The 27,011-nt window shown below is 41.3% G+C and overlaps 3 protein-coding genes across 8 annotated transcripts in view; 1 reads left to right on the top strand and 2 right to left on the bottom strand.

Annotated features, from left to right (window-relative positions):
* kcnq1.2 (potassium voltage-gated channel, KQT-like subfamily, member 1.2) overlaps nucleotides 1–5,547 on the top strand; it is a 185,452-nt gene extending 179,905 nt beyond the window's left edge. For all 5 annotated transcript variants that reach the window (XM_042411204.1, XM_042411208.1, XM_042411202.1 and 2 more), the window contains one exon: nucleotides 3,532–5,547. In XM_042411204.1, the coding sequence (XP_042267138.1) occupies nucleotides 3,532–3,678 (147 nt within the window). In that variant the 3' untranslated portion in view covers nucleotides 3,679–5,547. The remainder of the gene's footprint in view (nucleotides 1–3,531) is intronic.
* An 8,963-nt stretch (nucleotides 5,548–14,510) lies between these two features.
* Nucleotides 14,511–19,125, bottom strand: cdkn1bb (cyclin-dependent kinase inhibitor 1Bb). The gene is made up of 3 exons (XM_042412461.1): nucleotides 18,269–19,125; nucleotides 17,797–17,925; nucleotides 14,511–16,169 (listed from the first exon to the last, which is right to left on the bottom strand). Exons 1-2 carry the CDS (start codon nucleotides 18,708–18,710, stop codon nucleotides 17,810–17,812), a joined length of 558 nt encoding a protein of 185 aa, XP_042268395.1. The 5' UTR covers nucleotides 18,711–19,125; the 3' UTR covers nucleotides 14,511–16,169; nucleotides 17,797–17,809.
* Nucleotides 17,840–26,010, bottom strand: yars2 (tyrosyl-tRNA synthetase 2, mitochondrial). Of its 2 annotated transcripts, XM_042412459.1 has the most exons (6): nucleotides 25,036–26,010; nucleotides 23,128–23,295; nucleotides 22,701–22,856; nucleotides 22,269–22,439; nucleotides 20,940–21,137; nucleotides 17,840–17,925 (listed from the first exon to the last, which is right to left on the bottom strand). In XM_042412459.1, the coding sequence occupies exons 1-5, from the start codon at nucleotides 25,812–25,814 to the stop codon at nucleotides 20,978–20,980; spliced, it is 1,434 nt and encodes a 477-aa protein (XP_042268393.1). In that variant the 5' UTR covers nucleotides 25,815–26,010; the 3' UTR covers nucleotides 17,840–17,925; nucleotides 20,940–20,977. The 2 variants fall into 2 exon arrangements, with proteins under 2 accessions (XP_042268393.1, XP_042268392.1); XM_042412458.1 differs by lacking the exon at nucleotides 17,840–17,925 and having other exon boundaries at nucleotides 20,765–21,137.
* Nucleotides 26,011–27,011: the final 1,001 nt, after the last annotated feature.

The raw sequence follows: 27,011 nt of genomic DNA, 5'->3' as shown, positions 1-27,011 counted from the left end.
ATTGGGTTTAAATCCTCATAGCTAATGTAATTGCGTCAGTTGTAGGAAGTCACTGCAGCAGCTACTACCATAACTCATTGAGTTTGCTTTTCAGGACAAACTGTCTACCAGCCTGATGACAGTTGACGTCAGTTGACTTTTACCCAGTGGTGTCCAGTCAGTTGTTTACTCACACCAGCTCTTTATTAGTTTTCCATTATTACTGCCTAGTCTCCACCTTACCCTACAGCTCTTTGGCCACAGTTAATGTCCTTACAAGGATGTGGTCCCTCGTTTGCCCCGTGTTTGTTTGTTTGCTAGGTGACACGGAGACTACCACAAACAAGTGTGTGTACATGCTGTACGCACGTTTGTATGTGTACTTGTATACTCTGGTGTTTGTTGCAGTGTACCAGATACAGAGACAGAGAGTCCCAGGGGAGGGCAGGAAGGTGGTTCAGGAAGGGTGTTCCTGTGTGAACAGGAGCTCTGTGTCCTCCCAACTGCTGACACCATACTTCATGTCTCCCTGCAGACTGAAATACAGGCCAAAGATCAAAAATACTGGAGATAATGTAACTGTGTTGCTTGTTAAAGCTTTTGTGGTGAATTCAAATTTTATTCGGTATCCCCACACCCCTTATCACTCATTTCATATTTTCACTCATTTCTTATCTTTTATATGATAATCTAATTAGTGTTGAAACAGTTACAAAATATGAATTGGTCCCAGCTTCTCAAATGTGATGATTTGCAGCTTTTCTCCATTTTATAACATTGTAAATCGAATATTTTGGGATTTTGAACTGTCGTTTTTTCAATAATTGTATCCTGGTTGAGGCCAAGAAAGACTTTTCTATATTCAGTGAACAAAACAGTTCTGTGCCTATTGTCTACATATTTATGTACTGTATTAGACCTTCTCTTTTCTTTATTGAAGATGAAAGAGGCAAAGGTTACACAGCTTTGCAGATACAGTACAACATACTCATTCACATTCTACTCATTCAGTTCAGGAACACTGGAAAAAAAAAACTTTCACCTCAAGGTTTTTTCAGACAAACTGTTTACAAGTCATTGAAAATGATTTGTGTACAGTATGAGTTGATCACTTGGAATTGTGTGTGAACATAAAGTGACATACTGAAACACATCAGACTCATGGACACATCTGAGTTGACTCGGCTGTCGTCAGAAGGACCTTATCTGGGTTCAGGGGAACCTCTGGTGCTGGAGTGTCAGCCCTGCTTGTAACTGTCTCATGTGTTTTCTGTGGTCAGAGGGAGGGTCGGGGACAGCTGGAGCATCACCTGTCACACATGATCAACGCATGTGATCATGGATCACATGTGTTTATATGACACAGTATTGGTGACACCCAACACCAACATGTACACACTACACAATGTAGACATAACAAAAACACTGTCACAATACAATAGCCCATTTTGACAAATTACAGTAAAAAAGGCAACTATACAAGTGATTTATATTTAATTGTATACCAATTAGCAACATTTTTCAGCTCCAATGGGTGCCAAATTGCCATTTTATGTCATTTCCATCTTACAGATCTTACAAAAGGCCAAAGAGTAGCTGCCTCAGTTGTAAACACTACAAAATGATTTAATGTAGCAAAAGGAAGAATCTCACAAATCATGGCAACATACAGTATGCCAAACACAGGAAGAAAGTGTATTTGCAAAGAGGATAATTGCATAACAGACTGTACAAACTGCGGCCTCAGAAATGACCACTGACTTCAGTCTTCACCTTTAACAAACAGACGAAAATTATGCAAGATGTATGTCTCTGAATTCCTTCACTCTCACCTGCTTTTGCTTCTCTTATTTAAAATCACACCATCTCTTTCACCCACCTTCAAACCTGGAGACGTATACATGGGGATGTAGTCTTGCAACACGCCAGCGCTCAGCCACCAGCGGCACATTCACACACACGCACTTGCACAATCTCTCTCTCTCTCTCTCTTGCATCTTTTACCCACATCCAGGCCCAGAAAGCACACACTTATGCACAGCCAGTGCTGATAAATAAGTCTTGTGTGTTTGCAACACGCCTGTCTAATTATGTTTTTCTTGTTTCTCGGTGGGTCTCTCGGGCCACTCCTTTCAGACACACAGCAGGAGGAATTCCTGATCCATTTTAAGCCCCAACGAGAATGTTGATAAGTCTGTAGATTACTGCCCAACATGTTTATGATAGCCTATTATTCTCTAAGCTTCATCCGGGCCCCGCGCGTGCTTCGTCTACTTAGCACAACTATTTAGGTCATGGTACAATCTCAGAGGAAAGCACTGTGAATGGTGAAATATCAGCAAACCTCAGCAAAAAAGATCAAAATGAAGTCATTCAAGTAATTGATGAAAAAAAAAAAAAAAAAACAGTCAAGCAGCCAACGTACTTGCCCATGACCTAAAGTTCAATCTGTGCTATCTAACTGATGCACACAACTTTTTGTAGTAAAGAGATCTAGAGACTCGACTCGTCTAAAAACTTGAAACAACAACAAAAAAAAAAAAAAATAAAAGAACAATTTTTTTTCCCCCTGGAATCTAAGGTCTGTCAGACATTTTTCACAATGCTCAGTTGTTTATAAATTACGATCATTGGCTGGCTGTGATGTGATTTCATTCTTTCCTGTGTCATACTCTGATATTTCAGATTTATGCATCCTATTATGGCTCATATTTCAACAACAATAATAGCTGCTAAATGTCCCGCTCTGCCATAAAAATGTCCGGGCCATCAGGCACACACTCTAAAAGATGGGGAGAGAGAGGGGCCATACCCTTAAGCCTATGAAAATGCCATTGATGTTAACTATCTGACTGTGTCCTGCCAGAAATACCACAGTTGGGCCGGAGTTGTTCGCTATCAGCGTCTGGTAGAGACAGGAGTCTGAATCTGTCTGGTCTGCCTGTTGCGTGAGATGTTATGGCTCTTTGATGTGCTTTGCTGTTTAGGCTTTGATTTACGAAGCGCCATCTTTATCATTTTCCTTGGTTTCTTGAAGCCATTGGAGCCATCAGACGATATTGGTTTGTGTGTGTTCATGCTGTGTAAGTACCTCTGGAGGGATAACTAGATAAGTACAGAGGTAAAACCAAGGCCAAGGCTGCGAAGTCTTAGGAAATCCCTTTGAAGTTACAAAACTGTGTGCATTAAGTTCGTGCACCTCCTTTTTTGTGGTTGAGTGTGTATATGACTGTCTGGGTGTGTACATATGCAGATGTCCTCATATTTGCGTGTCTCCAAACAGTCTGTTGTCTGTTTACCTCCAGCACTCAGGTGGAGTCATTCATCTGTATTTGCACCATGGTTAGGCTGTCTCTGTTGGTTGGCACACCTGTGTTTACAGTATAGAAAGTATGTAAACAGCGGCCTGCATGTATGTGTATGTGTGTGTGTGTGTGTGTGTCAGTGTCTGTCTGCCCACTCTGGGATCATATAGCTCAACAGCTTTTGTAATGACTGGCTTTAGCAGGTAGACCAAACCTCTTTGTCCTTTTGTCATTGTGTTGAATCCAGGTCTATCGGATGGACCAGAAAATGGACTCTGTCCTGCGGATCCTGAGAGAGCAGTTCCTGCCCAAGCCTGAGCTGAAGCCAAAGCCCTCCATCCGCAGGGTGACCATCCAGAAAAGCATGGGTATCAGCATGGACGAGGGACCCTGATGTTGTACAGATGGTTGGACAGGGTATGAGGTTGTCATCAGCAGAGGACACTTAAAGGAGCAGGAGTTCATAAAAAAGACAGCCTGGCCCTCTCCACAGGGGCCAGCCTGAAAAAAATAAGGGGACTCAGTCTTCCGAACCCTTCTCCCTTTCTTCCTTTTGCAATCCTAAAAAATTCTCATTGACTTTTGACCCCTCATAAGAACAAACTTTAAATTGTCTACTTGGCGTTGCGCTGCTCTGGGACATGAGGGCAAAAGAAGCACTGAGATTCGGACTCGTGGTGTAGAGAGAAGGCCGACTGACCTCTTCCCTCTGATGATTGTTGACCCTTTTGGGGTCTTTTCTGTTGTTTAAATGTAGCTTTCTTTTCCAGACTAGCACTGTGGGCCCTTAGTCTTCCCCAGCAGCACACAGTCAAGCAGTGATCCGCTGCATGAATTTATTTCACTATTAGCCTCACAATCACACAACTCAGATGATGTTAATTTATGTGTGGCCTGTCACTGAGCTGCATTCCTCTACTCCAAATATTATTCCAAAGGTAACTAACCCCGTAATGAAGTCGTAATGCAATCAAAGCACTGAAGTTCCCCAAAGACACAGAGTAAAAATGAGAGTCCAGCCATGGCAGAGGCATTCCTCAAATCCTTCTGATTATCTTGGCACCATCCACACCCAGTACACAACAGGGTTATTTCCATAGCCACATATCCATCTAGCCTAACTGTACTTAGGCTGCGGCGGGTGTTTGTTAGTAGTGATCGAATAACACGAGGAGGGAAGGGCTTTGCCCTGCGTTAGGGACCGGAAGGCTGGAGTAAAAGAAATGGGACTTGAGAAATGTGTCTGGGGTGGGTTGGATGGCTAACATGGTGCTGATTTATAGTTACACTGAAGCTAATAAAAATAGCCAAACAGCTGTGACAGGGCCCGGTGCCATGTTATAGGAACACAGTCAGAAGATATGGCACGGTCTCTCAGATTTCATAAGTATATTGATCCCAAACTCTTTTAGCAGCACCACTCCTTCCACCACCACCAGGACCCTGCTTAATATCCTCTATTACCTTCTTCAGGGGGCTCACACTGCTGTGTGTAATTTGAAATAAATTTGCCCCATTATAGCTCTGATTATTTTTTCTTTCCTGAGCTAATTAAGTGCTGAATTCCTGGTAAGGGGAGATTACTCACTGTGAGCGACTAATGAAAAGAAACACTGGAAAATGTGCAGAATTTAAACAGTAAGCTTTGAGGAGCAGGCACGCTAATTCTTTGTGAAAGGTTTGGAAATATCAGGCTACCGCTGAGAGCACACGTTTGAAATAAAAAAGACAATGCTCTCACTTTGTTCCCATACTCATTGTATTTATCTGACAGAACGCTGAGGCATGTAGGAAGTAGAAAATAGAAAATAACTCAACTATGTAGCTACTGTATGAAAGGCCTCCCATAATTATAGCATGCACATTCCTAAAAAGGCGGATGCACACACAAAAGAGGGGTGAACAAGGGAAGGGGAAAGAGGAGAGGCTTTCTCCCTGCACTAACATATATTTTCATATTTTTGCGGTGGTTATAAATTAGCTATTATTTATCTTCTATCGAATAAAACGGTTGCATTTTAAAGGCACTCTAATTTTGCGAAACACCTTGATACATATCTGTCTGCTCTGTGTACAGTTTTATAAGAGTTGTAAATAGAAACATTGCCTTATTGTACTGTATTTATTATCATGTGAAAAGTTCAACCTAGAACATGTCTGCTTGTTGCAGTGATGAAAAAAACACAGAAAGTGAGGCTCCCGTTCTACAGATGGATGGAAATGATTGTAAATGATATTCACGCACACCCTCTGCACTGTAGCTCTGCTGTAAATAATAAAACTCCATTTCATTACGCTCTGGCCTGCTCTCTTGGCTACGGAGGAATTTGATTACCAGCTCATCTATTCCATAATTTGCTTTCATTGGAGGGTGAAACTTGTCTTACAGTTTTTCTGAGCCGTTTGTTCAAATCCTGAGTGGAGCTGCGTCAAGGTAAGCCACGGAGCCGGAGTTTCCATCCAAATAAAATCTCTTCAATCTCCTCAACTTCACTAAATTCCTTTCACACTGCAATCACCACGAATGGGGAAGAGGAAGAAAAAATAACACGTTCACCGCGCCTACTTTGAACTTCAATATTCCATAACCCATTGAGCGAGGCATGCAGAGGAAAAAGAGAATACGTCTCATATTACCACTCAATTATATTTGCCTTCAAAGGCCAAAAAATACTGGGGATGTCCCAAGATCAGCACGGTCCAGCGCCGAGAGAGAGGGGAGGAAGGAGGGAGGGTCGTCCCGGGGGAGGACAGGCGGGAGTGAAAGCGAAAGGAGGAGGAGAGGCAGGAGGAGGACAGCAGGAGCATAAGTGAGCTGGAGAAGAGAGCAAAGCCATTTTCAATTAGCCAGAGAGACTACATGGGCCAGAGGGCCGCAGTGCTCAGCTGCCTTTTGTCCTCCTCTGGTTTCTATCACTGCTGGGGGATTTTGGCAGGGAGAGAGAGAGAGAGAGAGAGCGAAGAAGAGAAAGAGAGACCCCATGGCTACCTCCGTCTGCAGAGGCCGCTCTGTGTCGCCCCGTGCTCCTCTTTCATCTCAAGACTAGACAGAGAGAAGAGAGAGGCTCCCACTTCAAAAGACAGTTTGATCTCAGAAGTACACAGGAGCACAACCTAAAAGAGGATCTGAGGAAGCAGTTAAAAAGAGAATATAAGGGCCACACTGTCACAGATGCCGGACAGTGAAATCAGGCAATCCTAGAGTCTGTGCAGAGGAGGAACCCATGCTAGGTCATGAAACACTCTGAGCTTTGTTTGATCTTGCCACCTTAGCCGCATTCAGAATAGGGACTGGGACTGCAGCAGAAAATAGGCTGGTATAGCATATAAATACCAGCAGGCTGAGGTGTTGACAGGCCTTTTAAATCACAGGGAATCATTTTACTTTATAAAATTTGAAGTATGACTTAATTCCAGTTAAAAAAAACAAACTACTGTGTACATTCATGTCTGTCAGTATCTTTTTTTGACACTATGGCTGGTGAGTGGCAACGTTGTGGGTTTTCAAATTCTACATATAGTGGCTTTGAAGTAGTTTTAAGATGAATAACCATTATTACTTATTGTTAATTATGAACAAGGCTTAAAGTAATATGAGTTTTTTTTTTTTTTTTTTTCATTTTTAAATTACACTATTTGAAATATCAAGCCATGAAGAAAAGAAGCATTAGGAGAGCTGCACTGTGTCCAGAGATCATAGACAAGCGACGAAGAGATGAACAAAGCCCCGTCCATCAGAGCACCTTTCTAATGTCGGCATCGGTGGGGCTGTGTCTGACAATTTCTATAATCTTCTGAAACTGACAATGCGATATTTACACCCACTTCACGCAGTGCAGGCGTGCAGAGGTGAGAAAGTAAGCAGGGTCTGAACATCTCTCTCTAGCTCACTTTGTTCATTGTTACACAACTATTTCTGGCACTTTTAGTGTGAGTGCCTGTTAAGAGAGTCTGAAAATGTGCACCGTTATCTCCATATTTAGAATATCATCACATCTCCTCCCTTTCTATGACAGCAGGCTTTTCACCTGCCTTTGGCTATGGCCATTTGAAACAGGTATAAACACTTTTACCTTCTGATGTGGTCAGACAATACATCATACGAACTAGTTCTTTTCTTGCATAACCCAGCCCTTAGGCTGGAGCATCCAGAATACCAAGTAGTCTTGACTAATACCATGTACTCATGATGACCTGGGTGTGTCACATATCTCCTTCCCCATATTGCTATCCACAAAAAAATGTCTCATGCAAAAAAAAAAAAAAAAAAAAAAAAAAAAAAAAGCCAAACAGGCTCAGCTGGGAGGCTGTGGCTGGTGAACGGGTGGTAGTTGTCAGGCTGTGCGGCCGTGCCTGGCCACCGTGGGGGTGCTTGGAGGCCACCTGTCTTGTGAGGCCCAGGCTTGTAGAGGCCCAGCAGTGCTATATGAAAGCAGATATGAGTCAACAGGTGCATTTGCATGCACATGTGTGTGTGTTTGTTCTGTACCAACCCAGATTGTGACAAACAATGTCAGCAGCAGCTGATGCCAGCCACTCTGTCAGGAGTCATCCCTAAATAGCTGAGGCCGGCAGTTGCCTGGAGGACAGTTGTTGCAGCTCCCTACCCTCCCCCCGCATCTCTTTACCATAGAATACTTGACATTCCCATTTTTGTTAGTTTATTCTGATTCACTTAGTCCAGCTCAAATCCATAATAAAACACCCAATAAACACACACCTGTGGTCCCATTAGAGTTGAGTATTAATGTGCTACCAAAAGAAGGGGAAAAAAAATCCTAGCTCATGCAGGAACTGACACTAAATTGCTTGAATGAATAACATTCAGTTAGCGTTATAGAGTTATTACTGGCAAATGGAAAAAGCATTATGAAACATTTACATCCTTTTTATGATTATGATGTTAGCAGCTTGGTATGCAGATCTTCAAGGTTCAAGCTCGAGCAACAAGAGAAATAAGACCCAGCTATCCATGTTACACCTAACAGCACCTCTTAGAGGTCAAAATCACAGTTGAGCCCTCTTATTACTTAAGTATTAACTTGGTTTCCATGGTTTTCTTATGGGAAATGCAGCAGTGATAAAGTTCCTGAGCTTAAATGGCCCCACAGTACCTTGGGCTCATTTGTAGGGCCCTCTGCATCCCCTTATCCCCAACGCAGACAACTGGTTTCTATGCAGCCTTTCACAATAGCAACAGATACAGTACGACCTTTGACCTCTTCTCTGTTTGGTCCGAGCAGGGCGACATCACCCCATGGGATAATAAATCAACCAAAGGCCAGGAGGTTAGATTGACCCCCTGTGACCTTTGCCCTTACGAGATTTCCCTCAGCCATATGTCTACGGCCCACCATGCCCCCCACCCTCCCCGTGACCAGAAGAAAGCTCAGCAGCCAAGAACAACAGCACAAACCGGCCACGTTCAGATCCAAAGATCCGTCTGAGCTGCTCAGTTTCATATCCTGGGTCCAGCCAGCCATAGAAACCCCACCCAGGGCTGGCTATGTTAAGTGTGACTGCTGCTAATGTGTTGTTACGGCTGCTGCGGATTTCAGCAGAGGTCCGGGCACACTTTGAGGAGGGGTATGAGGTGTGGTAGAGAGGCTGGCTGGGGGCTGCCTATATAGGTCATATTATTGGGGACTTTTCCCCCCAGACAGGGAGAGAATTCCTGGCTAGAAACTGGAAGGACTTCAGTGGTGTGCTGGGGTTTGGCCAGCCGAGGCAGAATGTTAGGCATGGTGGACAGCTGCGCCACAGAGCTACTGTAAGAGAGAAAGCGGGGCTGTTATTGTAAAACAACACAGAAGTGATATACTGTATAACCTTTGAATGCCCAATGTCATGTTTGCATTTAAAAAAAAAATTTTAAACCAGAAAAGGGAAGTGAAAAGAGAACATGAACATCACGTCTAAGGATTACTCGAAAAAGTCAGCACGCAGTTCTGTGCAATATGGTTTCACTATTACACACTACTAATTACACACCGCACTAATTCTGGGAAGTGACGTATGAAGAGTGAGGTTTTAGGGACGGTGAGGCGATATAGTAGACATATAGACACAGATTTCTATCCACCCATCAACTGCTATAATCTTATCTGTTATTTACTGTAGTTTTTTTCACCTGAACCAGGAGATTAACAGGTCCTATGTGTGCAAAGCAAAAAAAAGTATCTTTAGATTTTATACGTGCTTCCACTCAGCTAAATGTGCTCAGCAAGGCAGCTCAAAATCCCCAAAACAGCTACACCGTAATCTACAGTGAGTGAAAATTGAAAACGGAGTGAAAAATTGAATATTGGGAAGCCAATGGACCACATCCTTGGCTGTCCAAAAGCAGAGGTGGGTTTCATATGGTGAAAAGTCTGCTTTTCTCATCAAGCCCTGTGTTGGAGAACATGTTCACTCATTCTTATGGCAGGAATCTTTTCAACACCAGAACTGAGGACCGTGCAGCGCAGAGGCCCCACGAGCCTCCTGATGAGGGCAGCAGAAGCAGGACAAAAAAAAAAAAAAGAAAAAAGAAAGAGAGCCAAAAAGAAAGTTAGAAACAAGTCTGGCTATATTCATATGAAATGTGGGCCGCTTTATTGCTCATGAAAAGTGGAAAGTTGATGCATTTCTGGGACTGATCCAAACAACGCTGAAGACAATTTTTCCATTCCGTGTCATTTTAATCAATAGTGTTCCCTTGTCATTGGTTTAGACATTATGGCGGGCTGGCTGGGTGGATGAGATGTAATTTGATGTATACTGTGGTCAGTGTTGTAAGATGTATTTTGACTGATTAGAATTATTCATTTGCCACATGTTACAAAATGTTGCATCATATGGAAATATTTTGTATCATGTCAAATTCACATAACATCCTAAAACACCCGTACTGTCATCATTATCCATGTGGTAGAGGTCCTCTGCCAGTTTATGTACACTTACTCTTATAATACACAAATGACTGTTACAAATTAACGTTTAGTCATACACCTATCAGCGAAATGAGTCACCTCACGATCTCTTTCAGCCTCACTGTTCTTATGATTGTATACGGGAGCCTGACCCTAAAAGGTCAAAGGTTATGTATTAATGTATTTGAATGGTGAAATAAAGTCAGTTCCTTGTTGAAAATTAATTAACAGCAAATAAGATGATTGATTTAATCAATACAAAAACATGTCAAACATTAGCTGCTTTCCTGTTTTACATCATTGTAAATTGATCTTTCGCACTGTTAGTTGGACGAAATAAGCAATTTGAAGATGTCACCTGGAAACTTGTGATGCAGGTGATTTTTGACTATTTTTCTCACATTAAAAATGCAAATAGTTGCAGGTGTAATTTATCTGTGCATTTTACCCATTTATTACATTTAATGAAAGAGTGTATCACAGTGAGATTGACAGTAAGAGAGTCCTGGCCAAGAAAAAAAAAAAAAGTGCAGTGCGTCTATCTGCTCTACACAGATGTTTCAACTGGAAGCTCTGCCTCTGTTTCTCAGCCAAATGCATCTAAACGCATCCTTGAGCATTCCTGATGGGATTACTGAGCCAGGTACCATTCACTGGTCAGGAGTGAGCAAGAGACAGAGAGAGAGAGAGAGAGAGAGAGAGAGAGATAAAGACAGAATGAGTAAGAGTGAGCGTGCAGCATAGTCTGCTTGTTTTCACGTCTCGCGCTGTGTGCTTGAGCAGATTTGCCTTGATAAAAGATAAAGGCTCTTTGATAGGCTGCAGGTGCGCTGCTTTAATGAGCATTACAACCACCACCCCCCCCCCCCCCCCTTGCTTCCCTGCAAAAACGCACCACAGACGCACATCTGCACATCTGTCATTCGATGCTCTGCAGCATCTCCCTAACCTCTCCTCCCCCTCCTCCCTGCCTGTCACTCATCCACAGACTCTCACACACATACATATCTTGCACGCTCCGCACATCACACACCATAGCGTTTGAGGAACCAAAGCGAAGTCAGTGCATTTGCTGTTCAATGAAATACTTTTCCTGTATTGATACAGCTTGCCTGGCTCACTGAATCCAATGAGCTGTCCAAAAAAACATCTAAACCCCACCCACCGGGGGCATTCCAGGCAGGCTAAAACAAACGCTCAAAGAAATGGAAAAACGAATTAAAAAAAAAAAAAAAATACAGTAATACAGATGCAGTTTGGCCTGCTCACAGCTGTTAGAGACACACTGGAGAAAGAAAGAAACAGGAAGAAAGACACAGAGAGATGTTAGGTGTTTGTGGGCACTTGCTTTCCCCTCATTCAGGGCCTTGGGTGCCAAGGGAATAGCTTGATGACGTGGGTTGTGGCCTGGGCAGGAAACATGGGGAGGAACTTGTGGCTTTATATTAAGTGCTGGGGCGGTTAACAGGAAAAGATAACCTGTTTCTGTTGATATAGCAAGGAAGTGTGAATTCTTGGCACATGCGAGATGTCGCAGAGAGGAACAGGCCGACGATGCCTTCCACGTCTCTGATAGACTGGCTTACTGGAATTTCCTCGAGTTCACTGTGGTTTTGTTTGGGTGGCTGTGATGGAGTGCTGGAGTGTTGCAGGAATGCTTTCAGGGACATTCCTGCTGTAAGAGAAAAGGTGTTTCTTATGCAAGGAGATATATTATTGCATCATAGTGGCCAGACAGTTTTATCAATGACCTCTTGAATGACTGACCTTGTTATCAGTGGTCATTTTTGTGGTGCAAACAAATAAATAGTTCAGTTTAAGTAGGCATACTCAACACTGTAACAGTTGTGTAAAAGGAGTTGTTCTGCAATGACTCAGTGAAGGAAATGAAATGATAAGTCACTATCTTATGTGAGAGGTTATGTGAAAGTCAAATCACAGAATAGAAAAATATGATTAAAAAAATGTCCTATAGATAAGGTTGCTTTAAGGTCCTATTTCTAGAATCTATTTCAAAATTTTATGTATAATTCATAAGAAAATGTGTCACTCTTTCACAAGCAGTATAAAATTTTGGTGTTCACTGTGTATAATTATCACATCAGTGTGGTAAGATTATACCTCACTTCGCCTGGTGAAATAAGAAAATGTCCTGTTTCACTTTTTTGACATGACTCACATTATTGTAGATCGTGTGCTAACTGTGTAGATAAAAATATTGCTTTGGTAAAATGCTGTATCTACTGCATTGCCCTCTGCAGCCATGCACTGCTGTCACACACACACACACACACACACACACACACACACACCAGAATTATTACACTACACTTATTACACTTCCTAAAATTCTAATTTCTGACAACCTTTTCATGATCATATAATTATTGTAAACTATTTCCTGTCAGACTTGTGTGCAACCTACATTTTCTTATTGACTGCAAACACAATTTGCCTCTATTTAGTTTTTATTTTCCACAAAATCCTTAAAGCATTATTATTATTGCAAAAATAAATAAATAAAATGCATCTGTAATTGCCATAATTACATAAAAAAATACTACATTTAAAAGCAAAGTTGCTTGTATGTGTTTCCGATTTTGAAAATAATTTGCAAAGTGTAATGTGAGATTAAAAATAGTGAACACTTGTAATGTACATCAAGATTTGCAGACTGGCTGAAACACACACTTCCTTCTCTTCTCCTCCATTCAATCGATCAGTCAGCCGAACCAACAACCAGTCAGCCATTCAGTCAGTTAGTCAGCCAGCAAGCCACCTAGTCAAGCAGTCAGTCAGACACCCAGTCAGTCAGTCAGTCAGTCTGCTGTTTGGGCAGGGTGGAGGCTCGTAGACGGGCCCTTTGTCTGAGCAGAGAAGCCCCAGACACAACAGTGGCCGGCCCCGGCCCCTCACAATGGTCCTCCACACAAAGGCCCACACACTGGGACAATGGGCCGGGCTCAGAGTGGGGGTGGATGGCTGAGCTGAGGTTACCCACCTGCACACTTCAGGACTGGACCCCCTCCCTCCCCCACCCACACACACACACCCCTCACACACACACACACACACACACACACAAGCAACCCCCTCCGCTCAACCAATCCATCCTGCATTAAAGAGCTGCTGCAGGTGTCTTCCTGTGTTGGGGGCATGAGGAGGAAGCAGGGAGATACTCTGCAATATAAGCATTAATTTGGGTTTCACAACAGAAGATGTACCATCACAGATAGTGAGACATGTTTCGTAAAGTAACCACAGGTCAAACAGCGTCTAGTCACGGATAGGATAGCATACATTACTCACAATAAGAAAATTTTTGTGTAAAAGAAAAAAAATTCCATTAGATCAAAATCGGCCTTGTCTTGAAGCTGTTGTGTGACTTCTAGCTTGTGTTTGTTAATCATTTTTATTTTCAGTATTATAATTTTAACAGACAGGACTTCACTACTAAATATTAAGACATAATCAATAATTATATACATTTATTTAAAATATAATTCTTATATTAAATATTTTTAAAAACATGAATTCTTAATGATGCATATAACTAAGAGGTGCAAAAATACACTTCCCAAGTTCCACCACTAAGCATCTTTTTTTTTTTCTTTTTTTTTTACAAAAATATATATTTATTTTTTCATTAACTTAAAATGAATGTGTAACCCTTATTAAATGCAGGAACACATTTAGGATGACAATAGAATTAAAAATACACCAGTCAAGACACAGAAAGCACAATCTCCCTTTGCTCTTTTTCTCTCTCTCTCTCTCTCTCACACACACACACACACACACACACACACTCACACTCCATCACATACACACAGATGCTTCAGAAGAAGCCAATGAAACAGTAAAAAAATTATTTAACTCTCATTATTTTATCTTACAGTTTAGGATCGTATTCTGAGCTCAAAGCAGTTACATTTTTTTTTTCCATGAAAGCCATTCCCATGATAAGTTACTGAATGTTACTGGCTGCAACAAGTGGTCTGCTTTCCCCACACTCCTTTTGATTGGATGACCAAAGTGTCAATCATCAGCCCGCTCAAAATGCTGCTGGATTCATATTGGGAGTGTCACTGTGTTGCACTAAGATGCCTCGATGCACAGAAATAAACTCACACAGCTGCTGCTGCTGCTTCTGCACACTCGAAAAGTGTGTATCGGACATAAATAATAGATTTTTTTTTTTTGCAGCTATTTTGTAAACTTACTCTAACAGAAGAAACTGTGTGTGTGTGTGTGTGTGTGTGTGTGTGTGATGGTGAATTCACACCAAGTGTAAAAAGCAACCACAAGTCCCAGATTTAATTTTATCTTTTTAATTGATTGCAACACATTTTATAACCACACATTACAAAATGCACATCAAATATTTTATCAGGCTCAGTTTGCAACCTTATTGATAAGAAAAAAAAAAAAAAAAAAAAAAAACTACCAAAAATATGCTTTTACAAAATAAGACAATTATAATAAAGTAAATGCCACTTTGGATAACCGTAATCAAAAACCCATTTTTTATTCTACATTAAAAAAGCTTGACATAAATAAGTTAGTATAATTTCTCAGTGTTTTTACAAAATTATGTACATAGGTACATTGCAAAGATTTACACAAATACACAGGCATGGTGACTGCATTTCTGAGACAAGCTGTTTCCTCTCTCCATCCAGCTGTACACTGGTCTCTTTGAATATAACCCACACTTTAGGCAAAATAAAGGGAAGCTTTTAGATGCTCACATTTGCATCCTCAGCAGGCTAACAACATTGGTGAAAAAAAAAAGAAAAAAAAAAAAAGTACAAACATAAATGTAGATTTAAGTCTAGGTTATCACAAAGTAATACAATGTGAAGTCAATTAAGGAGCACTGGCAGTGCTGGCAACCATACTGAAGCAACCATGTATTTGGTATTGTAGGACATTCAACCCATTTCAGAAAAACCCTCCTCTCTGCAGAGCATTAAAAGGCTGTCGAAACAATAGGAATACAGTCAGTGAGAGGATGAATTTACAACACAACCTGTGCAGTTTGTATGGTCTTTGTCCTTCAATATCTGAGTACCTCACAACTCCAGAGGAAATCAATCACACCATTACAATGTGGCTGAGGTGTGCAGGAAAACTTAAGAAAAAAAAAAAAAAAAAAAAGAAGAAGAAGCTCATATTCCAGGATTCAACTGATGCAAAAAAAAGCATCTCTATCACAAAATAAATACCGGGTGATTTAAAGATAGTCCTAACAGAAATATTACTTTTTTTTTTTTTTCCTGTGTTGATTTCCTGGGGAAATAGATGTAAAAGGAGAACCTGCACTTGGTGACACTGAAATGACCAGAGGAAGGAAAAATAAAAAAGTAACAGATGAGCTACATTTGTACCGTTCTTCACTGCTGAGTTAGGAAGATGACGGAGTGAAGAGACACTGTTAAGAAACTGTAAGAAGCCATGATTTTGTGTTTTTTTTTTTTGTTTTTTTTTGAAATTGTAGCAGTAAGGGACCGTGTCAAAGTCACACTGCCTATAAGAAAAAAAAAGAAAAAGGAAAAAAAAAAAAAAACAGAACAGCATTTTGGAAACATTTATCAAACTACACTGCAATTCTTCAAGTCAAATCAAAATTCACACCTTTTTACATAAAGGATTTGTTTTCAAATCATAATGTTTTCTTATGTGCTACATATGGAGAGAAATATAATATATATTTATTTACACACAGGTAGTAAAAAAAAGGAGCAAAAAAGGAAATCAAACCTAATTGCACACTGCTACATTGACTGCTTTTAGAGGCAGTAACTTTAATTGAGTGCCACAACTTTAGTGTTTCTATTCAGTGCTTCAACAGCGTCCTCCCCCGTCTTCAGGAGAGTTGATATGTTTCTGATGCTGTGTAGTTCCTCTTCCGAAAAAAAATCGGCCAACACTGAGGTTTCCCCATGTAAAAAAGGGAAATACATCTTCGGCTCTGTGGGACAAATGAGATGGAGAAAAAAAAAAAAAAAAAAAAAAAAAGAGAGAGTCAGAGAGGTTGCAAGGTAACGTTTGACACTGAGCATCATGCAGCAACATGCACAGACTTCTGTACTGAAAGAGAGTTAAAGAGAGACTTGAGATTGGACAGAACATTTGTGCACAGTGTTCACCTATAAACATGGAAAATATTAAGTTCTCTGGTACATCTGACAAAAAAGGCAAGGAGGGCGAACTTGCAACAAGCAACAAGTATGCACAAACATAGTGGCAATACTACTGAAAATACTCCAGCAGCTGTTGTTTCTTCTCTTGTGATAGTTATTGAACAATACTGGCAGCAATTCTGCACACACAGAGTCACTTCATATGACTGAAAATGATGTGCAAACTTATGTGTGGAAAAAAATAGTGGGACTTATTTTACACCAGCACTCGTATTGTCTTGATTTATATATGATAATTATTCATGTTAATCATTTTACTAGGTGATCACTACAGAGCCAAAACAACAACTAGCAAGTATATTAACAAAAATCTGATATTTTTCATTTAACTACTACCTCCTTGTTTTTTCTTCCACATCTAAAAACATAATCTTCTACACATATTTTGCCATACAAGATATTTTTCACCAGCTTAAAAAATAACCCCAAAAACAACGTGTTTGTTTCCAACTAATTACAAAACAAACTTAAAAAAAGGCAAAGTTAAGTGTTTATCCTCCACTGCAGCCCTTGACAGTTCACATCCTGCCACTACAACTGCACTTTTCGTGTCTTTTGGCCAACAAGCACACTTGATTTCAGACCTGCACGACTCCCTCAGCACCGGCAGACACAGATGTGTGTGTTGTAACATTAGTGTGCAGAGTGTGTGCAGCACGCACGCGCGCACACACACATATACACACACATACACACACACACACACACTTGAGACCGGCCCCTTCCCGTCCCTGCTCTGCTCTGCTCTGCGCTGAGGGCAGTGGCTGCTGACGTGTTACTACTACACTGTTGTTCAGCACTTGTTTACAGTTTAGTCGGAAACTCGCTGTGGCAGCGGCTGTAGTAAAAGGTGTAAATGTGGCGCCACTGGGGTTTTTCTATTTTACTTTCCACTCATCTTACACCGATCACGAAGCATCGAAACGGACTTTGAGTGCAAAAATACAACTGAAAGCTTTGGTGAACTCTTAGCAGCTGGAGAAAACACTTTTACTCCCGCTACTACTATTACTACTACTAGTGCAACTAAATGAATGAAGCAGCCTGACAACGCCTTTAAACACACACACGAAAACATCTATATTGGTTGTCAAGGCTGCACAGATGTTTGAAATTAAATCTCAAGTGCACAGGGTTTGCATTAAGAGTTCCACCTGACAGTATAGAGATAATACAACGAGATGAAGGGGGGGAAACAATGGGGTGTTTTCTTCAAATTTAGCCTTTCGAGGAAAAACAACAGCTGGAAGAGGTTGTGGACGTTGTCTGTATTTTATGCCTCTGCGTTGAAAACGAACCGGTTGTGTGCTCGCATCACGCAGAAGCTCACGGAAATTTTTAACCATTTTACAATAAAAAAAAAAGTTGCACATCGAAGTAGAACCGGATCCTTACCGTCCTCTCGTCCTCACGTTTGCCTCTTGGGACTGGTCTTTCTGGGTGTGTGTTCTGCAGAGTGGCTCCTGCTCGGACAACTAACCTCCTCTGAGCTGGTGTGTGACCTCTTACTTTGGGCCGAGGGGTCTGCAAAAAACCAAAGTTCACTGTCAGTCAGAAAAAAAAAACTGAAAAAGAGAAAAAAATAAAATAAAATAGAAAAATATGTCGTATTTAACTTGTTGTGCTGCATGCTCGGCCACCTCTCAAGATGTTCATTTTTTTTCTTTTCTTTTTTTTTTTTTTTAAAGAGCTTATTAAAAATTATTTTCAGTGCACTTCAAGGCTGATGAGCCAAATGCCACCACTTGTGACCGATGTGTTGAATTTTTTTTTTTTTTTTTTGCTCCGCCTGACTACCTGTTAAACACAAATGCACAAATCGAGTGAAAAGAAGTGATCGGTTTTTTTTTTGTTGCATATCAAGTACCGTGACGTGCAGGTCTTTTCCTCAGCCCGGTGCACTGCTCCGTGCACTCCATCTGCCCGTCAGACCTCTCGTTGTCTTCGCTCGGAGCCACCACAACACAGTTATGATTCCCGTTTAGATCCACATTGTTATTCCCAGCGGAGCAGACGCCCTTCTCCCTCCGCGGCTGCCTAGTGTAGAAATCCGGGACGTCTCTACAATCCACTAATTCCCACTCGAGCCTGCCGTTGGCCAGCGGCGTGTGATTGGCGAAGTCGAAGCCCCACTTGGCGGAGGCAGCCTCGTCCATCTCCCGCAGATGTCCCTTTAAATCCCTCTTTAACTCTTCGTGATCCACCGAGCCGAAGAGGCTTCTGCACGCTGACGGTTTCGGGTGATCCGACACCCTGGGGTCCGTCCGCTCCAACGTCGGGCTCCCGTTTGAAAGTCGAACATCTGACATTTTCCCCAAAGAAAGAGAAATTTTTTCAAACAGCCGGGAGCGTCCAGGTTTTCACAAGCAAAAAAAAAAAAAAAAAAAAAAAAAAAAAAACAACACACACACACCGCTCAAATACAACGGCTATCTCCTCGTCGCTGAGCAAGATCCAAAACAAGCGTAAAACGACTTATGCCATGCATACGTCGAGCTGGAAACGGTAACGGCCGCGGTGTTTTCAAGCTGAAAGTCGTCTCCGCGGATCATCAAAACAACTGCAGAGGAACTGAATCCGCTCTGTCAGTTTCGTCCCGTAGTGAGAGAAACTGCAGACAGACCTTCTCAGTACCCAATATGGCGATTGAGAGATGTACTTGGGATTGAGAGGGGAGGTTGACTCGGGGGGTGTGGGGTGGGTGGTGGTGGAGGTGGAGGTGGTGGTGGGGGGGAGCGAGAGAGAGAGAGAGAGAGAGAGAGAGAGAGAGAGAGAGAGAGGGGAAAAAATTGATTGACACACAGAGCTATTTAAATACGAAGACGCTCGCTCATTGGTCCAAGCGCTTAAGCCCGCCTACTCCTCTTAAGGTGGACCAGCTAGTTGCAGCACGCTTGCAACATCCAGGAAGTCTGGAAATTACAGTAAATCCAAAAAATGTCTCTAAACTGTGTCTAAACGTGTCGAATGTTTTGGCAAAGAAAACCACTTTGAAAGTGAAAATGACTGTTTGCATGTCCACAAAAACAGTTTCAACATTAGTGTGCTTTCAATTTCGTTTGATGAAGCATGTTTTCAAAAATAAACACTTTGCATTGCATTTTATGAATTTACATTTGTTTTTCTCTTTCAGCTACCAGATTAGACGAAATTTAATTTTGGTTAGGGGTTAAAGCTGCAGACAAATTTAAATATTAATTAGCAGGCCTGCATAATTTCATTTTAAAAAATACATCCTAATAGCAACCCCCCCCCCCCCCCTTCAAAAAAAAAAAAAAACAAGAGTTAATTTCAGAGCAGAGTTTGAGACCTAATCATGATTAACTTTCAATTTAGACTAAGCTTCTCTGCATAAAAGCTAAGAACACAACAGACTTTATTTTTCCAGATACATATTAAACATAAAATTAAATTGGGTGCCATAATAAATCAATCTCCACACAGATTTAGAAATAAGTTGTTCTTTTTTTTGACAATTTGCTGAAACGAATAAGAAAATGAATTACTTTAAACATTCCACCTTAAAAGAGATGACATTTATGAAAATACAACTAATCTCAGAGATGTGGGCCCTCAGCTAGAACAGGTAAAAACCCCCCTGTCAGGTCAAAACTACCCAGTGATTGCAGAAAAAGACTCCAAAAGTCTCCAAATTGGTCAAACGTGTGCATCTCTACAACTGGGTATTTCCACCCATTCTCCTGAGCTGAGTGGGGTAAATTAAGGTCAGCACACACACACACAAGACCCTGTCCTCATCTACACCAGCTCCCAAGAGACTATCACTAAAAAGTCACGCACACCTCCGCATTCAGGAGCCTGTAAATACAGAAAAAAAAAAAATCCAAAAAGAATGACTAACAAAGATCCTGCAAGCTGAAAGTAAGAAATAATCATTTACACCACAATGAAAATTTTGTACTTTCTGGAAAATTCTAGTGGCAATTTTGAAAAAAAAAATCCTACTAATGGAAATATTAAATTTATATATTCTAAAAATTATCTACAAGCAAAAATTGTTTGTTTTTAAATGTATCCAATACCTCTTTCTTTTCTCTCTGATACACTTTACACCTTCCACCACTGAGAGAGAAAAAAACAGCCACATTAAGACAGTTGTTGGCTTCGTCTCCACATCAAATTGAAGGAAACATGATTTGCTTGAAATAGAACCCGAAGCTGTTTGCGAGAAATGATGCAATTTAATTTTACTGAGAGCAATTATTTACCTATGGGGTCACAGCAGGCTATGTGGTGCAGCTGTGGCGGCCTGCAAGCACCCGCCATTATGACTGGGACAATCCTGCCCCCTAGTGTTCATTCGGTAACACCTAAGCAGCAGTTAAACGTCAGCAGGCAACAATCTTTATATGAAATTCTTTTAATACCATAGCTTTAAATAAACATCAGATCTGTACATATACATATTTATATGACAACCAAAGGCAATCAGGCTATGCCAAAAAGCCCAGTACATTCCAAAAACACCAGTCTGTCCATGTGCCCTCACTGACCCTGCTGAGGTGTAGTTGCCCTACCTTCCTAGTCAGTCCATCACAGATAACTGGAGGCAGCTTCAAAGACTGAGCCATTTGATGATGTAGAAGTTCTTCTTGCCCACTCTGAGCAGAGTAAGTCCGTTGGACAGGATGTGGAGTTTAGGGATCAGTACTTGCTCTGGTTTTTCTGTTCGTTTGTGGTTGATCCACACTGCTCCCTCCGAAACCATACGATACCTGCACACAGACATTTAAATTGTCAGTTAGTACAGGGTTTCATATACATAACTTGTCTGAAATAGTCAAGACGTTGCTTTTGCATCGGTGCGAACCACATCGTGGACATGCAAATGTATATCACACTGTCTTCCATCTTTACACACGGGGATTAAAGCGAGAAAAGGTTTGTCCGGAAGGAAATGTGTACGATGTATTGAAGTAAGAATTTAAAACTGCTCTATGCTGCAAATCATGGTGCCTGAGAATTTTAACCCCTTTTTACACAGATTGCATTTTAGCACCTAGAATAAAACAATGGATGCAAATGATGAAAATTCAAACTAATATCAAAACACATCTCACAGATTATTATACAGATCATCTCTCAGGTACAAGTATCCTCACACTACGCTGTTAGGCAAAGATGGAGCATTGCAGACTATCCTGCTGTTTCATGCATTCATGAACGTTAATGCGACATGCAATTATATTGTACTAAAACAATTAACTGATTATGTGATCAACAGAAAATTAATCACCGACAAATTTGATAATCACTTAATCATGTAAGCTCATCAAGAAAAATCCAAAAAAAAAAAAAAATGCTGCTTTTCTCTGTTTTATATCATTGTAAATTAAATATATTTTATAGTGTTGATCAGAGAAAATAAGCAATTTGAAAATGTCATCATTGGCTCATGCTTTTTACTATTTCACTTTTCATAAAAAGGTGATTAATTAATGAATATATCTTAAAATAGAGAACATTAAGCAGAACATGAGACAGTATTTGGATACCCTTAAAAGGGCATCTTAACCTTATTTGCAAAAAACACGTTATTATATAAGTTGTGTGTTTTTATTTGCTTTGTGCTGCCACCCGAACACAATGCAGGTGAACAGAACCTAATTTACGCTGCTCAAAATGACGAAAAATGACATTTAAAAACTTACTTTCATCTGAACAATCTTTGAAAACTATGTGCATGACTTGATACCACTTTACCCTTTAACTTCCATTCATCCATCCAGGAGCACTGATTAATATGATTACTGTATGTGTTTTGTTTTGGGGTTTTTTTTTTTGGAAAGTTTTAGTAGTTTCCACACTGGCATTTTAATTAGGAGAAGCAGGATCGGGGTGCTTACCCTCTGGGTCCCTCGGGGACGGCGTTGACCTTGCGACAGGCGTCTATCACGGTAGTTCCTGGCTCCAGCAGCAGCTCATGGAAGGGGGCCTCCCTGAAGAGCTCCTGCAGCTCCTCGTCACTCATTTCCTCCAAGGCCTGCACGCTGCTGTGGTAAAGCGCGTTGGTACATCTGCAATGATGATATCAAGTATGACTGTACTGCTTTGCACACTCATCTGGATTGCCCCCCCTGCAGGAAGGTCACAGAGTTTACAGGTAATCCACTAACTGACTGTACAACACAATGTTTTCTACACCTTAATGAGTCAAACTGCCCTTAAAAATAGGTTCAACAAAATTAATTAAAATGAATTCTGAAGGGAAATGATTATATTCTATAATATCACATAGTGAGCATGATGTGTAGTCAAACAATTCAACCCATGCTGACCTCTTAGCACTCTCCAGGCCCTCCTTTCCGTGCACCAGTTTTGTCACCTCTGCGGCCAGTCGTTTATGTGCGAGGCGTTTACCCGGATCCTCTCTCTGCTGCTCCATCAGCCTCTCCACCTCCGCCAGAGGCAGGAAGGTAAACAGCCTCAGGTACCTGCAGAACGACCACATAATATAGTTGAGCCTCCCATTACACTGGTTTATATGTCTCTTCTTGGCCTTTTGCTGATAATCTCTTGTAATTTGAGTTTGACATATAGCTGACCTGCCAGAATAACTGGATGTTAGAATAACTAGGATACTATAGTGTATTAATACCACACCAATTAATTAATAAGTGACGACCAGATTAGGTGATGAGCTTACAAACACCCGTTTATGAGATGCTTTTGTTTCTTCCTTTAGCTGCCATCATCGTCACTTACTCTTCCACGCTGGCATCGGGCTGCCTGAGAAAAAACTGGTAGAGCTCGAAGGGAGACGTCTTGTCTCTGTTGAGCCACACCGCGTTGCCTGCCGTCTTCCCCAGCTTGTCCCCGACGGAGCTGGTCACCAGTGGGACGGTCAGGCCGTACACCTCCTCACCGCTCACTCTGGAGAGGAATCAAAGAGTTATTATCCGAGAGGAGTCATGTCTGGTATGTGTATTTCAAAAATGTTGAGTGGATTTGTTGACATTGCTGAATTGCTGGCGCCTTTTAACGTGCCTGATCATAGAGTGGGGCACTAATTCAGTGGGATCAAATTAAGAAACTAACAAAATTAGTTACATGTGAAGAGTTGTCTGATGTAATGCATCAGACAATGGAACATCAATTTGATTATTTTACGAATGATTTTGTATACGTTTGCCATATTGTGATGTCACATCAACATTGTGATATTGGATACCCCGAGTCATCTGCCTAGTGACAACTTACTAGTGACAACACCTACAGTAAGCTGTAAAATATGAGTTAAGACCTTTCAAGTCAATAAGCCAAGTAACTCAGACTGAGAGTGAGGCCAGAATTTTGGCGACTATCCGGAAAGCACGAAACAATTTAAAAGCGTCATCCTTCGGGAAGGTTTCTCTTCTTATTCACACTACTGAAACCAAAACTGCACAGTAGAGACAGAAATGAACAGAGTGAAAGAGTTCAATCGTTTCATACGGTTGGTAAAGTTAAAGAAAATAGGCTGCGTGATGGATCGGAAGAAGTGTGCTGAATTCAAGGGTGGGCTTCTAGCATTTCACACGAGACATTTAGTCACATTTTCTGGTGTGTTTACATTTACTACGAATCAACGGTATATTAAATCAAAAGGATTTTTCAAGGACGTTTGGTTAAGCTTTCTCCACATGCAGAGAGGGGATACTATGGGTGTTATAAAGTCATAACCTTATGCTGATTAAGAGCAGATTGCCTTGCGATTGATACCTACACTAAGGTATTAAATGTGAGTCAAGATTTATATGTCATCCCCAATTTCTGCTAGTCACTCAGGCCTCAGACGGTCTCACTCTGGTACCTGGAATTTGGCAAGTGTCCACGAATCAATCTAAATTACGTGTCAGTCTTTGAGCTTGTTGAAATGTACTTTACTAAAATGATCAGCTGCTTGGTAGATTCAGAGAATGAGGGATTGAAGAGCAGCTCCTAACAATTCCCACGAGACATTTAGTCACATTTCTAGCGTGTGTACTTTTATCAAGGATCACTCATTAATTGAATGAACAGATTTTTCAACAGGGTTTGGAACTCCTTTGTATGTCTTAGTACTCCATCACATCCTTTATGTTCTCTTGATGCTGCTTACTTAACTGTTCCTCAATTTAACAGACTTTTGGTGGTAGAGCCTTTTCCCACTGGGCTCCCCTTCTTTAGAATAAACTACCACTGCATATTTGGGAGGGCAAGCTCTGTTGAGCCTTTCAAATCTAGGCTATCAATCTCACTCAATCTTGTTGTTACATTAAGATTATTGCCTGTGTCTGTGTGTGCACTTTTACATGTGAAGTCATGTGTTTTTTGTTGTTGTTCTTTATTAACTTGTAATGTGTACAGAGACTGTTTGGGTGATGTGAGCTTTAAATAAACTGGCGTTGAATCTTGTGCTGATTAACAGCAGATCAACTCAAATCAACAGCTGCTTGGTGGATTGGAAGTATGCAGAATTGAAGAGTGGCTCGTTGATATTCACAGGGCAACATTTAGTCACATTATCTGACGAGTGTGCATTTACGAAGCGTCGCTGTCATATTAAATTACCAGAATAATCAACGAGGTTTGGTACAAAGCTCTCTCGTGCGGAAAACAGACCACTGGTGATACAGTAAGCTGGACATTTACTTGTGAATGAACTCGTGGCCAGACATCAAATTGCCCAGCTGGTCGGTGCCTCCCAGCTGAATCTTGCAGCCATATATTTGGTTCAGGTGGTGGAAGTCATAAGCTTGAAACACCTGGTAGGTGAACTCTGTCAGGCTCATGCCGTCTTCACTCTTCAGCCTGGATTGCACGCTGTGGCGGCTGAGCATGGTGCCCATCCTGAAGTGCCTACCGGCCTCCGACAGAAACCCCACCACGCCCCAGTCTTTGTACCAGCTCAGGTTGTTCAGTACTGTCACGGTGCCAAGCTTCCTGGAGCGATCGTGGAAGTACAGTTCGTGGTTGGTGAAAATCGTCTGGATGCTCTCCCGGATGCTGCGGCCGTTCGCCTCCGCAGCGTCCGAGGACAGCCGCTCCCGCTCGCTCGTTTTCCCGCTCGGGTCTCCGATTTGCGCCGTTGCCCCTCCGAGCACAGCGAGGACATGATGCCCGGCGCTACGGAAGTGCAGGAGGCCGATGATAGCGAGCAGGTTGCCCACATGGAGGCTGTCAGCCGTGGGGTCAAACCCGCAGTAAACAGTCTGAGCACCGGACTGGAGCAGACGAGGGAGCTGATCCTGAGCTGCGTTTTCGGGGAAGGAGTCCTTCAGTACACCGCGTTTGTTTAGACTGAAGAGCAGCCCGTTGTGTACAGTAGCAGAACAATGGAAACTAGACCGCAGTGTGAGGCACAGACTCTGGAGGATACAGGACCTGTGCCGCGATACATAGCGGCAGGTCCTTGCCATGGATGTAGCCATGTTGGACAATGTGACAAAAAGACGGAGCAGGAGGAGGAGGAGTCGAGCTGAAGCAGACACAGTTTGGCAGGAGGTTAGCGCCCTCTTCTGCACTGGTCCTCATAAAGGCTGCTTGCAGGTGTCCACAGAAGGAATAAGGCTGACAAATTTTGCATGATAAACTTTATGATAATTATGGCCACATTTTATATTCATAACTATACATTTTCAAATAAACAGGTTTTTTTTTCTTGCGCTGGCTACTGAAATAAAATAAAAAAAAAAATGGCTATTATTGTTCACAGTGCAAACAGAAAAGCTGTAAAACTATAGTGTCTGTGTGTCCTTTAATGTTTTTATGTAATTGATACTTGTTAATGTGTTCTGTTAATATATCTTTACTCCGTTTTTTGTTTATTTGTGTACCTACAAAAACCTCCACTGTACCTACTAATATATATATCAGTTTAAAATACAAAATGTGCATTAACATGTATATATCATTCATTACTGTATATTTGAGCAGGCTGTATATACTGTGCATAACCACCTACTGTATGTATATACTCCATTCAATATTTATTTCAGCACTCTTTGCACTCGTGCACACTTTTGCACTATTTGTATCCTGTTTACAGTTCACATAAACAGTTTTACCTGTATATAGACATTGTATGTTGTTGTCCGCTTGTTTTTTCTACACGTATGTATCTATTTTTTCACCTATTTGCTTGTATAATAGTGATATGCTTATGTTTATTTATCTTTGTCGAGCCTAATGTCCTTGTGTATTTTTCTGGAGATTGCTGTGTACAAGTATACATGAGACACGAGAGCCACTAAGCCAAGTCAAGTTTCCAGTATGTGTACATACTGGGCCAAAAAGCTGATTCTGATTCTAACATGTTAGAGCTTTATGTTAGTAGTATACTCATACCACACTTGTATGTACATGTTTTTATAGGTTGTTTTCACAGATTGAAAAAAAAAAAAGCATCTGGAAGCAAAACACTAAAATCCACCCATGTGTCATGCACATGGGTGGATGAGCCTCGGGCTCCCATTGACACCCTACACCACACTGTGTAGGCTATGTTACTTTAAGTAAACAAATTAGATCAATTTATACTGAAATACACAAATTGTGAGTACAATATCAACTTAAATAAAGATAATAAAATTAGTGTTTGACACAGGGCCTTTCTACAAGACAGGGTC

This window comes from Thunnus maccoyii, chromosome 5 (genome assembly GCF_910596095.1).
Source record: "Thunnus maccoyii chromosome 5, fThuMac1.1, whole genome shotgun sequence".
Taxonomy (NCBI): Eukaryota; Metazoa; Chordata; class Actinopteri; order Scombriformes; family Scombridae; genus Thunnus; species Thunnus maccoyii.
Note: the sequence above shows the minus strand (reverse complement) of the source record. Positions and strands in the feature narration are given on the sequence as shown.